Source organism: Mesoplodon densirostris, chromosome 9, assembly GCF_025265405.1.
Source record: "Mesoplodon densirostris isolate mMesDen1 chromosome 9, mMesDen1 primary haplotype, whole genome shotgun sequence".
NCBI classification, from domain to species: Eukaryota; Metazoa; Chordata; class Mammalia; order Artiodactyla; family Ziphiidae; genus Mesoplodon; species Mesoplodon densirostris.
Window position 1 is genome coordinate 91674895 of NC_082669.1, and position 19152 is coordinate 91694046.

Below are 19152 nucleotides of genomic sequence, written 5' to 3' on the forward strand. Positions count from 1 at the left end.
TTGGAAGGACAAAAGAGACCTAATAGAGGCCCCCGGCTCCACAACTCCTGACAATGACTCTTCTTGACCAAACCTTGGACAGGCTTCCCTGAGCCCTCTTTTCTACTAGCCTTGTCCTTGGGCCCTAAGTCAGTCTTAGCAAAGAATCCTGCTAAGTAATCCCCCAATCCTTGACATCTGATTGAGTTCCTCATCCTCCACCATTAATGTCTAAGTCCTTGGCCTGCCTTTAGCAATAATCTGTTAGGCCAGTTAAGCAAGAATCCCCCCTACCCTGATGTCTCCTCTTAAGAGTTTTCCAACCACTGATCCCCTTGCTCTGCTATCTTTATGTATTTGAAGTTGAACACAATTACTCTCTCCTATTGTATCTTGAATAAAGTCTTCCTTACAGTTGTAACAAGTGTCAGAATAACATCTCTTTAACACTGTCAACCATGACCCTTGGTTGAATCTACTCCCCTTGAGAAAGTGCAGAAAGTATGTTGATGGTGGGGACAGTAGGGTGGGAGAGGCTTGTGGGATTTGGGGCACCTAGGACAGACTGAAAGGCCCCAGAGTCTTTGAAGAAGTCGTGGAGATCATGAGTGTCTTCCATTTGTTCTGCTGTGACTTGGTGGAAAGGACACCAGACTCAGAATCTAGTAAATGCAAGAAAGTCTTATTATTAATAATACCATTAAACCTTACCTTTAGCTCAGATTTCAAGGAAAACTGATAATTTATTCAGACAAACACATTCCTCCTATACCACTTACCTCATATATTTCTGCCTTTTTAGTGGAGTCATAAGAATTAGGTGTCAGATTCATAACAGAAGCCACAAACTTTCATCATGACCTGCTGTCACCAGAGAAGGACTTGTCAAGTGTGTGAAATGTGTGGTCTTGGAGTTGGCTTGGGGTTTCTTTGATAGTCTTTATTTATTTATTTTTACTCTAGAGGTAACTTCACCTCAGGTTTACAATCTGGCCTCCTCTATCAGTATAAATTCTATCCAGCACTATGGGACTTGCGTATTTACTCAAAAGACACTATTTAAATACCAAGTGATGCGCATTATAACACCCTTAGCACAGACTTTTCCAGCCTGAGGAGCAAGTTCCTGACCTTGTAAATCAAGAGGCTTGGCTTTTATCACTCAAAAGGAATGGAAGAGGCATCTGATGTACTGTCAGAGTTTCAAGGGTACTTGGGAGTCACATTAGCATTTTTGAGGACATGAGACTGCCTCAGACTCCTTATAAATACAGCTTGACTCAGCCACTCTATGACTGACACCCTTGGGACATGAAGTGGATACTGTTCTTTGGGGATCTTATTGGGTCCAGCATCTGTGGCCAAGAAAAGTTTTTTGGGTAAGTTCCTTTTGGACTTATTATTACTTTGTTAGTTCAGAGATATGGGAACCAAATGGATTTGGAAATGAATGGCTGATTATACCTCAAGTGGTATGGTGTTGGGAAGGAAGACCTGGACTCCTGTCCCAACTTTGGCCTTGTGTCATCCTGGGTCAATTACTTCTCTCTCAGGCTCAGCTTTATCTGTGATATCAGGACTAGGTGGTCTCCACAGTCCCTCCCCAGCTCCCTAATTCCTGCCAATTCTTTTCCTTCCTAGTTCTTATTTGTAAGGTCAGTTTCAGGCATTCCTACTTTCTTACTCCTATATTATGAATTACTAAGAATTACCAGAAATTGTTTCTACTTCTGCCATGCTTAAGGGAAAACCTGGGTCATAGGCTTTTTGGCTTCACCTCTCTGTTAATGGTTAAGGTTTGGTGGAGCTTTCTCATCAGCGTTTGGCAAATGGGGATTTGATAGGTCTTGCCTAGCCATAACTATGAGAAGTGACATGCAAGGATACACCTGTACATTCTGTGTGTGTGTGCATGTGTGTGCACACACATGCACATGTGCTCCACACAGAATTCCTTGAGGTTCACAAAAGAGAGAACATTTGGGAGGTAGGAGAGATGAAAGGATGGCATGGTACCCTACTAGAAGATGGGGGTGATGGAGTCAAGATGGCAGTGTGGGAAGACAAGGGAGTACATTTCTCCCCACAACTAGGGCACCTGCCAGACACTGGTGGGGGACCTTGACGCCCAAGAAGATGGGAGGAACCCCCAAGCGAATGGCTGGGGGTCAGGCTGAAGCTCCTGCAGTGAGAGCTCCAAGTCTGAACCACTGGACTAACAGAGAACCTCAGATCCCAGGGAATATTCATTGGCGTGAGGTCTCCCAGAGGTCCTCATGTTGGCACCAAGACCCAGTTCTACCCAACAGCCTACAAACTTCAGTGTTGGAAGCCTGAGGCCAAACAGCCAGTAAGACAGGAACACAATCCCACTCAACAACAACAACAACAACAACAAAAGAGACAGCAAAAGAATAAGTCACAGATGAAGGAGAAAGGTAAAATCCTACAAGACCAAATAAATGAAGAGGAAATTGGCATTTTACCTGAAAAAAAATTCAGAGTAATGATAGTAAAGATGATCCAGAATTTCGGAAATAGAATGGAGGCACGGATTGAGAAAATACAAGAAATGTTTAACAAAGACCTAGAAGAACTAAGAACAAACAAACAGAGATGAACAACACAGTAACTGAAATGAAAAATACACTAGAAGGAATCAATAACAGAATAACTGAGGCAGAAGAACAAATAAGTGAGCTGGAAGACAAAATGGTGGAAATAACTGCTGAGGAGCAGAATAAAGAAAAAAGAGTGAAAAGAATTGAAGACAATCTCAGAGACCTCTGGGACAACACTAAACGCACCAACATTCAAATTATAGGGGTCCCAGAAGAAGAAGAAGAAAAAAGGGTCTGAGAAAATATTTGAAGAGATGATAGTGAAAAACTTCCCTAACGTGGGAAGGGAAATAGTCACCCAAGTCCAGGAAACAAAGAGAGTCCCATACAGGATAAAGTCTAGGAGAAACACACCAAGACACATATTAATAAAACTAACAAAAATTAAATTCAAAGAAAAAATATTAAAAGCAGCAAGGGAAAAGCGAAAAATAACATACAAAGGAATCCCCATAAGGTTATCAGCTGATTTTTCAGCAGAAACTCTGCAGGCCAGAATGGATTGACAAGATATACTTAAAGTGATAAAAGAGAAAAACCTACAACCAGGATTATTCTACCCAGCAAGGATCTCATTCAGATTCGATGGAGAAATCAAAAGCTTTTCAGACAAGCAAAACCTAAGAGAATTCAGCATGACCAAACCAGCTTTACAACAAATGCTAAAGAAACTTCTCTAGGCGAGAAACACAAGAGAAGAAAAAGACCCACAAAAACAATCCCAAAACAATTAAGAAAATGGTAATAGGAACATACATATCAATAATAACCTTGAATGTAAATGGATTAAATGCCACAACCAAAAGACACAGACTGGCTGAATGGTTACAAAAACAAGACCGATATATATGCTGTCTACAAGAGACCCACTTCAGACCTAGGGATACATACAGACTGAAAGTGAAGGGATGGAAAAAGATATTCCGTGCAAATGGAAATCAAAAGAAAGCTGGAGTAGCAATACTTGTATCAGATAAAATAGACCTTAAAATAAAGACCTTACAAGAGGTGAGGAAGGACACTATAAAATGTTCAAAGGATCAATCCAAGAAGAAGATGTAACAATTATAAATGTTTATGCACCCAACATAGGAGTACCTCAATACTTAAGGCAAATGCTAACAACCATGAAAGGGGAAATCGGCAGTAACACAATAATAGTAGGGGACTTTAACACCCCACTAACACCAATGGACAGATCATCCAAACAGAAAATAAATAAGGAAACACAAGCTTTAAATGACACAATAGACCAGATAGATTTAATTGATATTTATAGAACATTCCACCTGAAAGTGGCAGAATACACTTTCTTCTCAAGTGCACATGGAACATTCTCCAGGATAGATCACATCTTGGGTCACAAATCAAGCCTTGGAAAATTTAAGAAAATTGAAATCGTATCAAGCATCTTTTCTGACAACAATGCTATGAGACTGGAAATCAATTACAGGAAGAAAACTGAAAAAAAAACACAGATACATGGAGGCTGAACAGTGCACTACTAAATAACCAAGAGATCACTGAAGAAATCAAAGAAGAAATTAAAAAATACGTAGAAAGAAATGACAATGAAAACACGATGACCCAAAACCTATGGGACACAGCAAAAGCAGTTCTAAGAGGGAAGTTTATAGCAATTCAATCTCACCTCACGAAACAAGAAAAATCTCAAACGATCCAACCCTACACCTAAAGCAAGTAGAGAAAGAAGAACAAAGAAAACCCTAAGTCAGTAGAAGGAAAGAAAGAAAGATCAAAGCAGAAATAAATGAAAAAGAAACGAAGAAAACAATAACAAAGATCAATAAAACTAAAAGCTGGTTCTTTGAGAAGATAAAAAAATTGATAAACCCTTAGCCAGACTCATCAGGAAAAAATGGGAGAGGACGCAAATCAATAAAATTACAAATGAAAAAGGAGAAATCACAACTGACACCACAGAAATACAAAGGATTATAAGAGACTACTACAAACAACTATATGCCAATAAAATGGACAACCATGAAGAAATGGACAAATTCTTGGAAAGGTACAATTTTCCGAGACTGAACCAGGAAGAATTAGAAAATATACACAGACCTATCACAAGTAATGAAATTGAAACTGTAATTAAAAATCTTCCAACAAAAGTCCAGGACCAGATGGCTTCACAGGCGAATTCTACCAAACATTTAGAGAAGAGCTAACACTGATCCTTCTCAAACTCTTCCAAAAAATTGCAGAGGGAGGAGCACTCCCAAATCCATTCTACGAAGCCACCATCACCCTGATACCAAAGCCATAAAAAGATATCACAAAAAAAGAAACTTATAGACCGATATCACTGATGAACATAGATGCAAAAATCCTGACTGAACAAAATACTAGCAAACAGAATCCAACAACATATTAAAAGGATCATAAACCATGATCAAGTGGGATTTATCCCAGAGATGCAAGGATTCTTCAGTATATGCAAATCAATCAATGTGATACACCATATTAACAAATTAAGGAATAAAAACCATATGATCATCTCAATAAATGCAGAAAAAGCTTTTGACAAAATTCAACACCCATTTATGATAAAAACTCTCCAGAAAATGGGCATAGAGGGAACCTACCTCAACATGATAAAGGCCATATATGACAAACCCACAGCAAACATCATACTCAATGGTGAAAAACTGAAAGCATTTCCACTAAGATCAGGAACAAGAAGGATGTCTACTTTCGCCACTATTATTTAACATAGTTTTGGAGGTCCTAGCCACGGCACTCGGAGAAGAAAAAGAAATAAAAGGAATACAAATTGGAAAAGAAGAAGTAAAACTGTCACTGTTTTCAGATGACATGATACTATACACAGAGAATCCTAAAGATGCCACCAGAAAACTACTAGAACTAATCAATGAATTTGGTAAGCTTGCAGGATTTAAAATTAATACACAGAAATCTCTGACATTCCTATACACTTAAAACACAAAATCAGAAAGAGAAATTGAGGAAACAATCCCATTTACCATCACAACAAAAAGAATAAAATACCTAGGAATAAACCTACCTAAGGAGGTGAAAGACTTGTACTCAGAAAACTATAAAACACTGATGAAAGAAATCAAAGATGATATAAACAGATGGAGAAATATACCATGTTCTTGGATTGGAAGAATCAATACTGTGAAAATGATTATACTATCCAAAGCAATCTACAGATTCAGTGTAATCCCTATTGAGCTACCAATGGCATTCTTCACAGAATTAGAACAAAAAATTTTACAACTCATGTGGAAACACAAAAGACCCCAGATAGCTAAAGCAATCTTGAGAAAGAAAAACGGAGCTGGAGGAATCAGGTTCCCCAACTTCAAACTATACTACAAAGTGACAGTAATCGAGACAGTATGGTACTGGCACAAAAACAGAAATGTAAATCAATGGTACAGGATAGAAAGCCCAGAGGTAGACCCATGCACATATGGTCACCTAATTTACAACAAAGGAGGCCGAGAACATACAATGGAGAAAAGACAGCCTCTTCAATAAATGGTGCTGGGAAAACTGGACAGCTACATGTAAAAGAATGAAATCAGAACGCTACCTAACACCATACACAAAAATAAACTCCAAATGGATTAAAGACCTAAATGTAAGAACAGACACTATAAAACACTTAGAGCAAAACATAGGAAAAATACTCTTTGACATAAACCACGGCAAGATCTTTTTTGACCCTCCTCCTAGAGTAATGAAAATAAAAACAAAAATAAACAATTGGGACCTAATGAAACTTAAAAGCTTTTTCACAAAAAAGGAAACCATAAATAAGACGAAAAGACTTCCCTCAGAATGGGAGAAAATACCTGCAAGTGAAACAACGGACAAAGGATTAATCTCCAAATATACAAACAGCTCATGGTGCTCAATATAAAAAAAAATAATCCAATAAAAAAATGGGCAGAAGAACTAAGTAGACATTTCACCAAAGAAGACATACAGATGGCCAAGAGGCACATGAAAAGATGCTCAATATCACTAATTATTAGAGAAATACAAATCAAAACTACAATGAGGTATCACTTCACACCAGTCAGAATGGCCATTATCAAAAAATCTAGAAACAATAAATGCTGGATTGGGTGTGGTGAAAAAGGAACCCTCTTGCACTGTTGGTGGGAATGTAAATTGATACAACCACTATGGAGAACAGTATGGAGGTCCCTTAAAAAAATAAAAATAGAACTACCATATAATCCAGCAATCCCACTACTGGGCATCTACCCTGAGAAAACCATAATTCAAAAAGAGACATGTACCACAATGTTCATTGCAGCACTATTTACAATAGCCAGGACATGGAAGCAACCTAAATATCCATCAACAGATGAATGGATAAAGAAGATGTGGCACATATATACAATGGAATATTACTCAGCCATAAACAGAAACGAAATTGACTTATTTGTAGTGAGGTGGATGGACCTGGAGTCTGTCATACAGAGTAAAGTAAGTCAGAAAGAGAAAAACAAATACCGTATGCTAACACATATATATATGGAATCTAAAAAAAAAAAAAAATGGTACTGATGAACCTATGGGCAGGGCAGGAGTAAATAGAGAATTGACTTGAGGACCCAGAGGGAGAGGGCGAAGCTGGGGCGAAATGAGAGTAGCAGCGACATATATACACTACCAAATGTAAAATAGCTAGCTAGTGGGAAGCTGCTGCATAGCACAGGGAGATCAGCTCGGTGCTTTGTGACCACCTAGAGGGGTGGGATAGGGAGGGTGGGAGGGAGACGCAAGAGGGAGGGGATATGGGGATATATGTATGCATATGGCTGATTCACTCTGTTGTACAACAGAAACTAACACAGTATTGTGGAGCAATTATACTCCAATAAAGATCTATTAAAAAAAAAAAAGGCTAGGTATCCTGGCCAAGGCCACTTAGCTGGTAAGCAAGGAAGTTGGAGCAAAACCCATATGCTTTTGTTATAACACAAGTTAACCTCCAGATAGAATCCTGTATCTCACTGATCTGTCTATATCTGTTAGTTTACTCTCCATTATACTATCTGGCTAAGGGGGCTTTGGAATTGTTTATTGAGGTAATTACTTATATGTGATTGAGTAATTTTTATGACGATGACTTCTGTTCACACCTGGTCCCTACTGCCAAATAGCTCAGAGGGTTTAGGCATAGCAGGTGGTCAGGGAAGGAGATTTTTCCACAGGCAGCTCAGCAGTGTGTAATAACTATGCTTGCTGCCATGTGGGCTGATGCATAGAGCTCTCAGGCTCTCGCTGCTCCTATTCATGTGGCTGAAAAATCTTTCTTTCTCAGGATACAGACTTCTCTTATAAAGCAGCGGACACCTGGGTTGAGGCTTCTTGGCCGAGCTCTGGAGTGCTCACCATAGGCGCTTGCACAGAAAGGACTGTGTGCCTGAGCAAATTGCAGATGGTTTTAACCAATAGTGTCATCCTTACCCCCAAATCTGTTCTTGCCTCATAGTAGGGAACCCAGCAAAGGTGGTGGAATTCTTCCTGAGGTCCACAGACATGGCCTAGGCAGCCAGCTTGGTGAACATTTAGAGCAAGGGGAAGCTGGCCTCTGAGCATTCAAGTGGTTGGGAAGCCAAGATGCAGGTTGGCTTGGAGGGGGAACAGTGCTGATGGAGATGAAGATGATGGTTTCTCCCCCCACCACACCCCCCAGTCTCTGTTCATTCCATCTAACTCACCTACCTCCCCAGTCTCTCTCACTCTGCTGGTGTCTTCTGTCCTGGGCTTCACTCATCTTAAGGATAGGATGGTGACCAGGATGCCTAAAGGTGCACAGCAAGCATAGAACAGGAAGTAGTTGCAGAACTTGTAACATCAGCAGTAACTGGTTGGCATTTAAGAGTTCTGTGGAATCACCTCTTGTGGTGGCTTCTAAGCCTGGCTGGGGATGCAGGTGAGAAAGGCACAAAGAACAGGCCACTTGGCTGCCCACATGTCAGAAGGGGGAGAGATAGAAGCTCAGCACCAAGGTGACTATTGACTGTCCAGAACATAGGACACATGTGAGGGTGACTGAGAGTGGATCACTAGCCATTGCACAGTAGCAGCTGGCCAGCCCTGGGTATTGGAGAGTACCAGAGTTAAGAAGAGCTCTAGGAGCACGTACCTGTGTGGAGTAGGAGGGGGGGTGAACATGGCAACCTGCAAACCCCAACATGTCCGCCTTCCCAGGCCAATCTTCCATCTTCAGAAAGAGCTTAAGGTCTGTGAAAAGATTTCCAGATGGTGGAGATAGGTTGTGTTCCACCACCCACACTTTCAGGAAGGCGTTTTCCAAATAGAGACAAGGACAGTGAGGGCAAGAGAAAGGCTGCCCTTCACCTGGCACCCACTTATGTTCTCTCTGTTTCTAGATATTGATGGGCTTATGTTCATGAGAATAACATAAGATTCTCCCCATGCCCTGCCAGCTTTTAGCACCATCTGAAGACTGTTGCTAAGGTTGTCTGCTCTGGTTGGGGAAAACCTCGTGGGTAATGGGAACTGGTCCTAAAGCCTGGGTGGCAGATTGGCTAGGCAGGTAAAGAAAAGGGCTGGACATCCAGGCAGAGGGAACAGCATGTTCAAAGGCATAGAAGGGCAAAGTATATGGTGAATTCGGAATTTCAGTGAGACTGGAGCCAAGAATGTGTAGGAGGGAGAGGTGGAGGAGAGACAGATGGGGGAATACTCCATTCTGCACCAGCCTTTCCGCCCCGTCTCTGTGCATGCTGCAGATGTGTCTTTATCCTTTGGAGCTGGGTTAATTAGGACATGATGAAATGCACTGTGGTTTTAATCATCATCTGGGCCAGTTAGATTCACTGTGTTCCCTTATCATGAACAGTGCCCAGGAGTATGAAAGTTCTGTTGTGAAGTTATCACTTTGGGAGAATTAAAACACATGCTGTGGATGAATGTGTAACATGATTTTCATACTCTTAAGAGCTCCTTATTCTTATGTTTCTCTTTTTTTTCCTCTTCCTGTTCCTTCTCTCTCCTCTTTCTCTTTGTGATTACTCAAGTCAGTGCTGTATTTTACCGATGCCTCATTTTGCTAACAGAGATGCCAATGCACAGGCACTTTCCAGAACACCCATTTTTAAGACGCCTCTTTTTCTGGGGTATTGAGGGTGAGTTGTGACAGAGCATGAGTTCTGCGTATGGGTCCTGGTACTCAGCCAGGAGGAAGGATTTCTCTTCTGTTTTCAACCTGTTTCTTTTGCAAGGCTGCTTGCCTGTGTCAGGGAAATGGTGGTTTGATTCCCCATCTTTGCAGGGCTGCAGTCCAATACCTAGCAAGCCTGTTGGGTTCAGGCTGAGACCCGCCAGCCAGTGGCTTCTCCACCATGGCCTCAGCAGCTCCCATGGGATGCAGTTGGCTGCCCACGTCCGAGAACCCTGTGGAGACCGGATGAGCTGGGAGAAAGTGAGGCTTCATCAATGGCGTTTCCTCCAGACCTGCCACCTGCAACAGAAGCAGCTCTGAAGTGGACCTTGCCTCCTTGATGCTAGCCTAGACCCCACGGAGATCCCCCAGAAGCTCCCAGAACAAAGTTAAACTCTGAGAGTCCTTCCGGATTGAGCCAGTTTTCTGATGAGGAGATGCTGATCTGCCACATGTGGCTGCACGTTTAGCTCCCTGTGACAGAACCATTTTCTCTGTCAACAGGTCCTTCAGCCCACAGCCCTCTCCAGCAGCTTTTCCCGCATTCATTTGTGTCAAAGGGATGACGCATGTGACAGCGTTGAGTGTGGATTCATTCAGGCCGTCACCTAGCAACGGCCTAATGGCTCTCCTGGCTTTCTGAGCCGGCCCAGAGCACAAAGGCAGCTTTTCAGGCTCTGCCTTCTCCCACCCACACACAGGACTTCAGGGGCCTCTACCCCTGCTGCTGCTGCGGGAGCTAAATGGTGTATAGGAAACAAGTGTGGGACAAACAACAAAGGGGGACTCGGGACTGGCTGGCTCCCTTCTGGTCCCTATCAGGGCCCCTTAGGGAGGATGAATCCCGAGTTCAGCCCCAGCACCGTGCAGCTGTGTAGGGTTCTGGAGCTGGAAGGGCCCGGGAGAGCACCCAGCCTCTCCCCTCTTTGCTTAGAGGAAAAATAACTAACCTTCCAAGGATGGAAGGTCTATTCTCTTTTCTAGCTCTTTCCAGCATGGACATTCAGCCAGAGTTTCAGTCCTAGACCCTGACAGTGAAGTGCTTCTTTATGTCTTGAGTTAGCTTTGCGTGTAACTCAGGAACATTCCTTTCTGCAAAATATATATGTTTTTCATTATAAAGTAATATGACCACATTACAGAAAACAGATACGAGGGGAAAAAAGTAAGTCATCCATAATCCCATGACCCGAACATAAGCACTGTCAGCATTTGCTATATTTCCGTTGTCTGTTTTTCTTCCAATGCATCTGCTTTTTCCATACTTGCAATCATGGCATACATACAATTTTGTGTCCTGCTCTTTCACTTAATATTTCCCTTAAAGTTATACCATAAGCACTTTTTCATATTTGCCACGTAGTCTTATTTTTAATGGCTATACATTATAACCAAAGACTAGACCATTTCCTCTCATTCGGCCCAGTTATGTCTGGGATAGTAGGCCTGAGGTTTATTTGCCAGCTGAAAGCTCACCATTATCTTTTGCTTTTTTTTCCTTTCGCCAGGGACCAAGTTTTCAGGATTAATGTCAGAAATGGAGATGAGATCAGCAAACTAAGTCAGCTAGTGAATTCAGACAACTTTAAGGTACCTAGTTCTCCTTCTCTTGGGTATCAATTAACTTCAGTGGGAGAAGACTCTTGCAGCACTGGCATTGTTATTCCTGAAGAGTTTCTGTGTATAATCCTGTATTAGTCAACATGCCTTTATACAATTGAGAGGGTTGGTCGGGGAGAAGTGCTGTAGATCGCAGCAGTGCTGTCCAGGGAGATGAGAGGCCTCAGCAGTGGGCTCCATCTTTCTATCTGCATTGACTTATTACTTCTTGGGCTTTGCCAGGTATTGCCTGCTGGGCAGGCCTGACCAGATAAAATTATGAAATGGCGAAGTTTGCCCTTGTGCAGAATCCAACCCCTCAGGGATCACCAAGGCTTTTGGCAGTTGTTCTAGAAGAATGAGCTCATTGTGCCTTTTACCTGAACTGTCCTTTAACCTGGTTTTACTTCTGTTCTCTTCAGCTCAACTTCTGGAAATCTCCCTCTACCTTTGGTCGTCCTGTGGATGTCCTGTTCCCTTCTGTCAGTCTGCAGCCAGTCAAATCCTTCCTGAAGTCCCAGGGCTTAGAGTACTTGGTGACTGTTGAAGACCTGCAGGTGGATAGGCCAAGGTCCCTCACTGGTCTTGCATAGGACCAAGCAGCCAGAGTGGACTTGAGACATTTTCAAGTTCTGGTCTTATTCTTCTCCATTTAAAAGTTGAAGGCATTGGGCTTCCCTGGTGGCGCAGTGGTTGAGAGTCCGCCTGCCGATGCAGGGGACATGGGTTCATGCCCCGGTGCGGGAAGATCCCACATGCCGCGGAGCGGCTAGGCCTGTGAGCCATGGCCGCTGAGCCTGCGCGCCCGGAGCCTGTGCTCCGCAACAGGAGAGGCCACAACAGTGAGAGGCCTGCGTACCGCAAAAAAAAAAAAAAAAAAAAAGTTGAAGGCATTGAAGTATATGGAAGTAAAGTGCAGTGACTTGTTAGAGGAACATGTTGTACTAGAAGGGGCATACATGGGTTAGGAAACCAGCCAGATCTGGATCCAAATCCTGATTTTGCTAACTGCTAGCTGTGTGACTTTGGACAAGCTGTTAACCTCTTGAGACTCTGTTTCTTCATCTGTAAAACGGTGGTAGTTATACCTACTTCATACAATTTATTGAGAAGATTAAGTGGCTAAATGTACATAAAATGTCTAACAGTGCCAGGTGCCCCACAAGTATTAAGTCCCTCTCCCTTTTCTCATTTGAAGTCAGGAGGGAAGAACAGAGTTTATGGTGGGTAGAAGGTGGGGCCCCAGTGAGGAGGTGCTGAAGACCAGTCATAAAAAGCATCCTTTGGGAATTCCCCGGCAGTCCAGTGGTTAGGACCCCACACTTCCACTGCAGGGGACATGGGTTCAATCCCTGGTCGGGGAACTAAGATCCCATGTGCTGTGCAGTGCAACCAAAAAAAAAGCATCCTTTGAGAAAGGGAGAATGTCACCAGCAGCCCCCAGCAGAGGGAACATCACTGCCTAAGCCAGACACCAGCCTCATGAGCTGTATTTGAACAGCAGGGCAGTGTCTGGCTCATGTTCTCTCCTTCACTGAGGTGGGTTGTGGACTAATTGGTGATTTGGCCCAGGAGTTTCCTGATGGTGTGAGCAGCTGTGAGCTTATTAATCATCCTCACATGTCACAGACATCTGCCAGGAACCTTCAAAGTATGAGTGGTTGTAAGAATTTCTTTGTTTCTGAATGGTTTCCCAAGCTGGGTATTTCAGAGGCACTGGATACCAGATGCAGACTGATGTCTAGAGAATTTGTGGTATAGAATAACTAAATAGCACATATGTTGCTTCCAGGAAGTAAGTAGGTTTTGAATGAGGTGATGTACATTGGGCTCCAAGAAGTAAGATTATATAGATATGTGGAAGAAATCAGACCCCCTTTTACACCTTGACATTTGTGCTTCTTGATACGTGTGCCAAGGGTGCTGCCATCTTGGCCAGCACATGTCCCAAGATATGGTGGAAACAGCATGAAGCTCCATCCCCAAAGGATCACTTTCTAATATTGCTGTGTCTGTTTTAGGCCCTTTTAGATAATGAAGATGAGGAAATGCAATACAATGAAGGTCAAGAACAGAGCAGTAATAACTTCAGCTATGGAGCCTATCATTCCCTGGAAGCTGTAAGTATTTCAGAGCAGGTTAAGATCAAGGTCATTGGCCTTTTGGGTTTTGTAACCCCTTTCCTTACTTCCAGGAGGTATTAGTCCCTAACACAGTACCCCTACCCTGAGGGGTTAAAATGTGTACACTTCAATTCTTCTCCTTTTTTTTATTTTTAGAATTTTATTTATCTTTTTATACAACAGGTTCTTATTAGTTACCCATTTTTCAATTCTTTGTTTATCTCCCACCAACACCTAAGAGCATAGTGAAACACAAACTGAACATTTTCTCCCACCTGCATCGTTCTTTTCTTAAGCAACCCCTCAAAGAAAACCATGAAATAATTGCAATAATTTCCAGTCCTTGTAATTCAACCTTCTTATACCCCACCAGAATCCCTGTATTTTATTCACTCAGATTAATGTGTTTCTTATCCCAGGCAAATAGACAAGTGATTATTTCCAAGGTTAACCAAATATTTCCACTCATTTATCATGACTACTTATAACGTATATTTATTCCATAATGCGTTTTGGTGCTGTGTTTAGTTAGAAATCACTTATTTAGATGACTGACTTTCAAGGTAAGCCAACCCTTCAAATGAGAAATTTAGAGCAGAATAATTTAATATGATATTGGAATTTGAGGAACCAAGAAGGACTGGAATGGAACTGAATCACACAGCATACAGTTTTCTTAGGTCCCTCAATGTCTTCTTCCTTAGTCTGGAGACTTTCTACTAACTCAGGAACACACCCCAAATCTAAATTGGTATCCTTCCTATAGCTGAATATATATTGTTCTTTATATCCAAAGATAGAGTTCTTGGCATGCTTTTCCTGAGGCATATACTTTGAATTATTTTTCTTCTAGATGAGGTTTTTTTCCAAGCTTGACCAAATATTTCCCCTTCTTTCCCAGGACTGTCAGTAGCTTTGTTTAATGTGTACACTTCCAGCCACACTGCCCCTTGATCCCTCTTGTGACCAATGACATACAGCTGCAAAACACCTGGATAAAGTTAGGAGTTCAGTCCAGGGCCATGGACGAAAGCAGAGCTAAGGGCCCACACAGGGATCAAACCCATGATGTTAGCCTCATTAACATGGGGTACTCCCTAGCTGAGCTAACCAGTAGCACATGTCACCCAGGATTCTGGAAACTCCATCCCCTCACCTGCCTGCTGCAGGAGCCTCACTTTCCCATCCACTCACTTTTGTTCTCTGGCTTTAGGTATCATTGTCATCTGGCTTACAGCCATCTATCATTCCCTGCAAGGCCTTTTGCTGTGGGTTGGTGTACCATCTCCCTTCTGACTTGTTCATATTCAGTTCTTTTGAAAAACAGCTTTTAAGAGCTCTTCCACAATCACTTGGGCCTTCTTAGGTCTCTAAAGGGAATTTCATGTTTGTCTCTGCCAGGTTTCTAGTTTCAGATCCTTTGTGTGTATTGTTGTGGTTGCTGTTATTGTTGTTAGTTTTGTGGGTAAGTTTTCCCCTGATGTTGGCAGTGTGAATTTGCACCCCTCATCTGGACACAGCTTGGTGTTTTAACTTTTCTTGGGTGACTCTCTTTCCTCTCATGACTCAGGGCAGGCATCTGATGTTCTAGGGTCAGTGGGTAGAGTTTCCAGGCCCTTTGCATGGCCAGAATGACCAATTCCCAGCTCTCAAGTTCCAGCTCCCTGCCCCACGCAGGGTCCATTGCCCTCTACTCCTATTCCTGGTTGCTGTAAACTCTCGGTGCCGAAAGTAGGTATCTGGTTCTGGGGCTTCATCTTCTGCCCTTTACTGTGTTACCTTGTTCCCTCTTCATTTCTGGTACCCACAATTTTTCCTTTTTTTTGGCTTTTAAATTTGGCTGGGACTCATTTTCATTGTATTTTATCTGGCTTGCCTATATATTTGGGACGTAGTTTCTTGCTTCTGCTCAATCTGCCATAATGGCTGCAAGTCTGATGAATCCTTTAAGCTCGATTTTATTCTATATTGATTGCATATTTTCGTTCTTGGTAAAGCTCCTTCTTTCAATTTTAAGATCTAAACAAATTTTTTTATTTCCTATTTCAACCCTCAAAAGGTTTGAACAACTAAGATGGATGAACTCTATTTAAATCAAACTTTTTTTTTTTTTACTGAAAGCAAATGGAAGCATTTGTAGCCATGATTTATACAGCTCTTCACGTGCCCTCTCAAAGCCTTTGAAGAATCATTTCCAAAGTGGGGTGCTTGTATGGCAGGGTGTAAGCAAGATGGTCCACTGGGATGGAGAAATAAACTATTGCAACTTCTATTTATATTTCTACATATATTTGTATTTATTATTATTTTTAAAATAAATTTATTTATTTATTTTTGGCTGCATTGGGTCTTTGTTGCCGCGCGTGGGCTTTCTCTAGTTGCGGTGAGAGGGGGCTACTCTTCATTGCGGTGTGTGGGCTTCTAATTGTGGTGGCTTCTTTTGTTGTGGAGCATGGGCTCTAGACGCGTGGGCTTCAGTAGCTGCAGCACATGGGTTCAGCAGTTGTGGTTTGTGGGCTCTAGAGCGCAGGCTCAGTAGTTGAGGCACATGGGCTTAGTTGCTCCATGGCATGTGGGATCTTCCCAGACCAGGGCTCGAACCCATGTCCCCTGCATTGGCAGGCAGATTCTTAACCACTGCGCCACCATGGAAGTCCTGTATTTATTGTTAACGCAACAATTTTTTTAACATCTTTATTGGAGTATAATTGCTTTACAGTTGTGTATTAGTTTCTGCTTTATAACAAAGTGAATCAGTTATACATATACATATATCCCCATATCTCTTCCCTTTTGTGTCTCCCTCCCTCCCACCCTCCCTATCCCACCCCTCTAGGTGGTCACAAAGCACCGGGCTGATCTCCCTGTGCTATGCGGCTGCTTCCCACTAGCTATCTGTTTTACATTTGGTAGTGTATATATGTCCATGCCACTCTCTCACTTTGTCCCAGCTTACCCTTCCCCCTCCCTGTATCCTCAAGTCCATTCTCTAGTAGGTCTGCATCTTTATTCCTGTCTTGCCCCTAGGTTCTTCATGACCTTTTTTGGTTATTTTTTAGATTCTATATATATGTGTTAGCATACGGTATTGGTTTTTCTCTTTCAGACTTATTTCACTCCGTATGACAGACTTTAGGCCCATCCACCTCACTACAAATAACTCAATTTCATTTCTGTTTATGTCTGAGTAATATTCCATTGTATATATGTGCCACATCTTCTCTATCCATTCGTCTGTTGATGGACACTTAGGTTGCTTCCACGTCCTGGCTATTGTAAATGGAGCTGCAATGAATATTGTGGTACATGACTCTTGTTGAATTATGGTTTTCTCGGGTTATATGCCCAGCAGTGGGATTGCTGGGTTGTATGGTAGTTCTATTTTTAGTTTTTTAAGGAACCTCCGTACTGTTCTCCATAGTGGCTGTATCAATTTACATTCCCACCAACAGTGCAAGAGGGTTCCCTTTTCTCCACACCCTCTCCAGCATTTATTGTTTGTAGATTTTTTGATGATGGCCATTCTGACTGGTGTGAGACGATATCTCATTGTAGTTTTGACTTGCATTTCTCTAATGATTAATGATGTTGAGCATTCTTTCATGTGTTTGTTGGCAGTCTGTATATCTTCTTTGGAGAAATGTCTATTTAGGTCTTCTGCCCATTTTTGGATTCGGTTGTTTGTTTTTTTGATATTGAGCAATGCAACAATTTTTGTTTCTATTTTTTGTTTTATAATGTACATAATATACTTGTGTGGTATTATATATATTCATGGTGCATACTGAATTTTTTTTTAAGAAGATGTTGGGGGTAGGAGTTTATTAATTTATTTTATTTATTTTTGCTGTGTTGGGTCTTCGTTTCTGTGCGAGGGCTTTCTCTAGTTGTGGCAAGTGGGGGCCACTCTTCTTCGCGGTGTGCGGGCCTCTCACTATCGCGGCCTCTCGTTGCAGAGCACAGGCTCCAGACGCGCAGGATCAGTAGTTGTGGCTCACGGGCCTAGTTGCTCCGCAGCATGTGGGATCCTCCCAGACCAGGGCTCGAACCCGTGTCCCCTGCATTAGCAGGCAGATTCTCAACCACTGCACCACCAGGGACACCCAACTGAATTTTTTTTTTTAACTGATGGAGAAAGTGATAAAAGTGATAAAAAAGTTTGGAGAGCAGTGCTTTTTAAGAACCTTGGCTAAATGGGACCCTTGCTAATTATTGAGCCTGCAAAGGGCCACACTGTTGGAGCAGTATCTGCACAAGTCTCTCTACTCTAGTTTAATGGACTATAATTTTGTGGACAAATAAAATGTGTTTTTCTCTAGAAAACTGTAGAAACGGATTCTTAGGCAGTTGTTTAAGAATAAGCATTCCATGCCAATAATATTGACAACCCCCAGGTTAGGGGACTGTAAAAAATCATTAAGATCAACAAGATAAAGTTCACATATACCCACCCAGAGCTGAACAAATTTTTTAAATGCTCCTGTGTTTACTTTTTCACAGTTCAGATTTACCATGAGATATACAGCATTGCCAGAGATTTTCCTGACTTGGCAAGCAGGGTGAAGATTGGGCATTTATTTGAAAACCGGTCAATGTATGTACTGAAGGTGAGGCCCCATGCACTTTGAAGGGCCCGACTGGACTCAGGCTCCTGGTTCCTTGTGTCCAAGATTCAGCCCTCACACCTCGGAAAGAGGTAGCTTTATAGACCTCCTTGACTTTAGGGAGGAGGGTGAGGTGAGGAGACATCTACCCGGGTTCGAATTTGGTCTGACAGAGGGCCCCCTGCTTCTGCCTAATGTGGGAGGAGTTAATAGGAGCACATTGCATTCCAAGTTTTGGCTGAAAGGCAGAATCAGGAAGAGGTGGGAGGCGGTTAGTGTTCCAGAAAGCTCTCAGATTGGCCACAGTCTTTTCCCTCCATTCCCATCTTCTGTAAATATTAAGACAAATTGGGATGGGCCTAAAAATTCTATTCTGCTTATTTTCCTTATTGGAAAAGCAATCTAAGAAGCTGATTTTAGGGTTGATGTAGTTTTAAGCCCAGTCTATGATCCTTGGCTGCATAAAGCCTAATTTCCAGATATTTCTAACAGATTTCAGGTCTATATTGGCAAAAGAAGTAGAGAATTTATGGCAGTGACATAAATTACATAAATAATCCAGCCAAATGAATAAAAAGGAATTTGGAGATACAAACCATGGAACAAGTGATGGTGCCTAGAATTTGTCAAACCCTTGAATCCATACAGGCCCCGAGGAGCCCAGGTTTATAGCAATGGTGAAATTACCAGTGGGAGAAGACCTGGCATTGAGCTGGTTGCTGTAAAATAATCTACATAAATTTAGATTATTTGCCAACTGCTGGAGACCCTTGCTTCATTAGCACCAAGCTCTGACCCAAGGGGGCCCCACACTAAAAAGCAGCAGCCAGAATTCATTTCATGCTGTTTACAAAGAGCTATAGTGAACCCTCCCGTTCTTCATTTTAAAACTGATTTCATTTATTGCCTCAAGTAGAACAGGCTGGTTCATGCACTTTTGTGTCTCTCTCTGTTGGGCTACCATTTGAGGTCTTTCAAGAGGCATAATAGTATCTCTAATCACATGGGCATTATAATTCACAATAGCA

At 42.2% G+C, this 19152-nt stretch overlaps 1 protein-coding gene across 2 annotated transcripts in view; it reads left to right on the forward strand.

Moving 5' to 3' along the window:
- Positions 1–1290: 1290 nt before the first annotated feature.
- The window catches only part of CPA4 (carboxypeptidase A4), a 28014-nt gene continuing 10152 nt past the window's right edge, over positions 1291–19152 (forward strand). Inside the window, exons 1-5 of one of the 2 annotated variants that reach the window (XM_060108047.1) lie at positions 1291–1358; positions 11307–11388; positions 11820–11954; positions 13419–13517; positions 18026–18127. In XM_060108047.1, the coding sequence (XP_059964030.1) occupies positions 1291–1358; positions 11307–11388; positions 11820–11954; positions 13419–13517; positions 18026–18127 (486 nt within the window). The remainder of the gene's footprint in view (positions 1359–11306; positions 11389–11819; positions 11955–13418; positions 13518–18025; positions 18128–19152) is intronic. The other variant, XM_060108049.1, reaches the window with a different exon arrangement.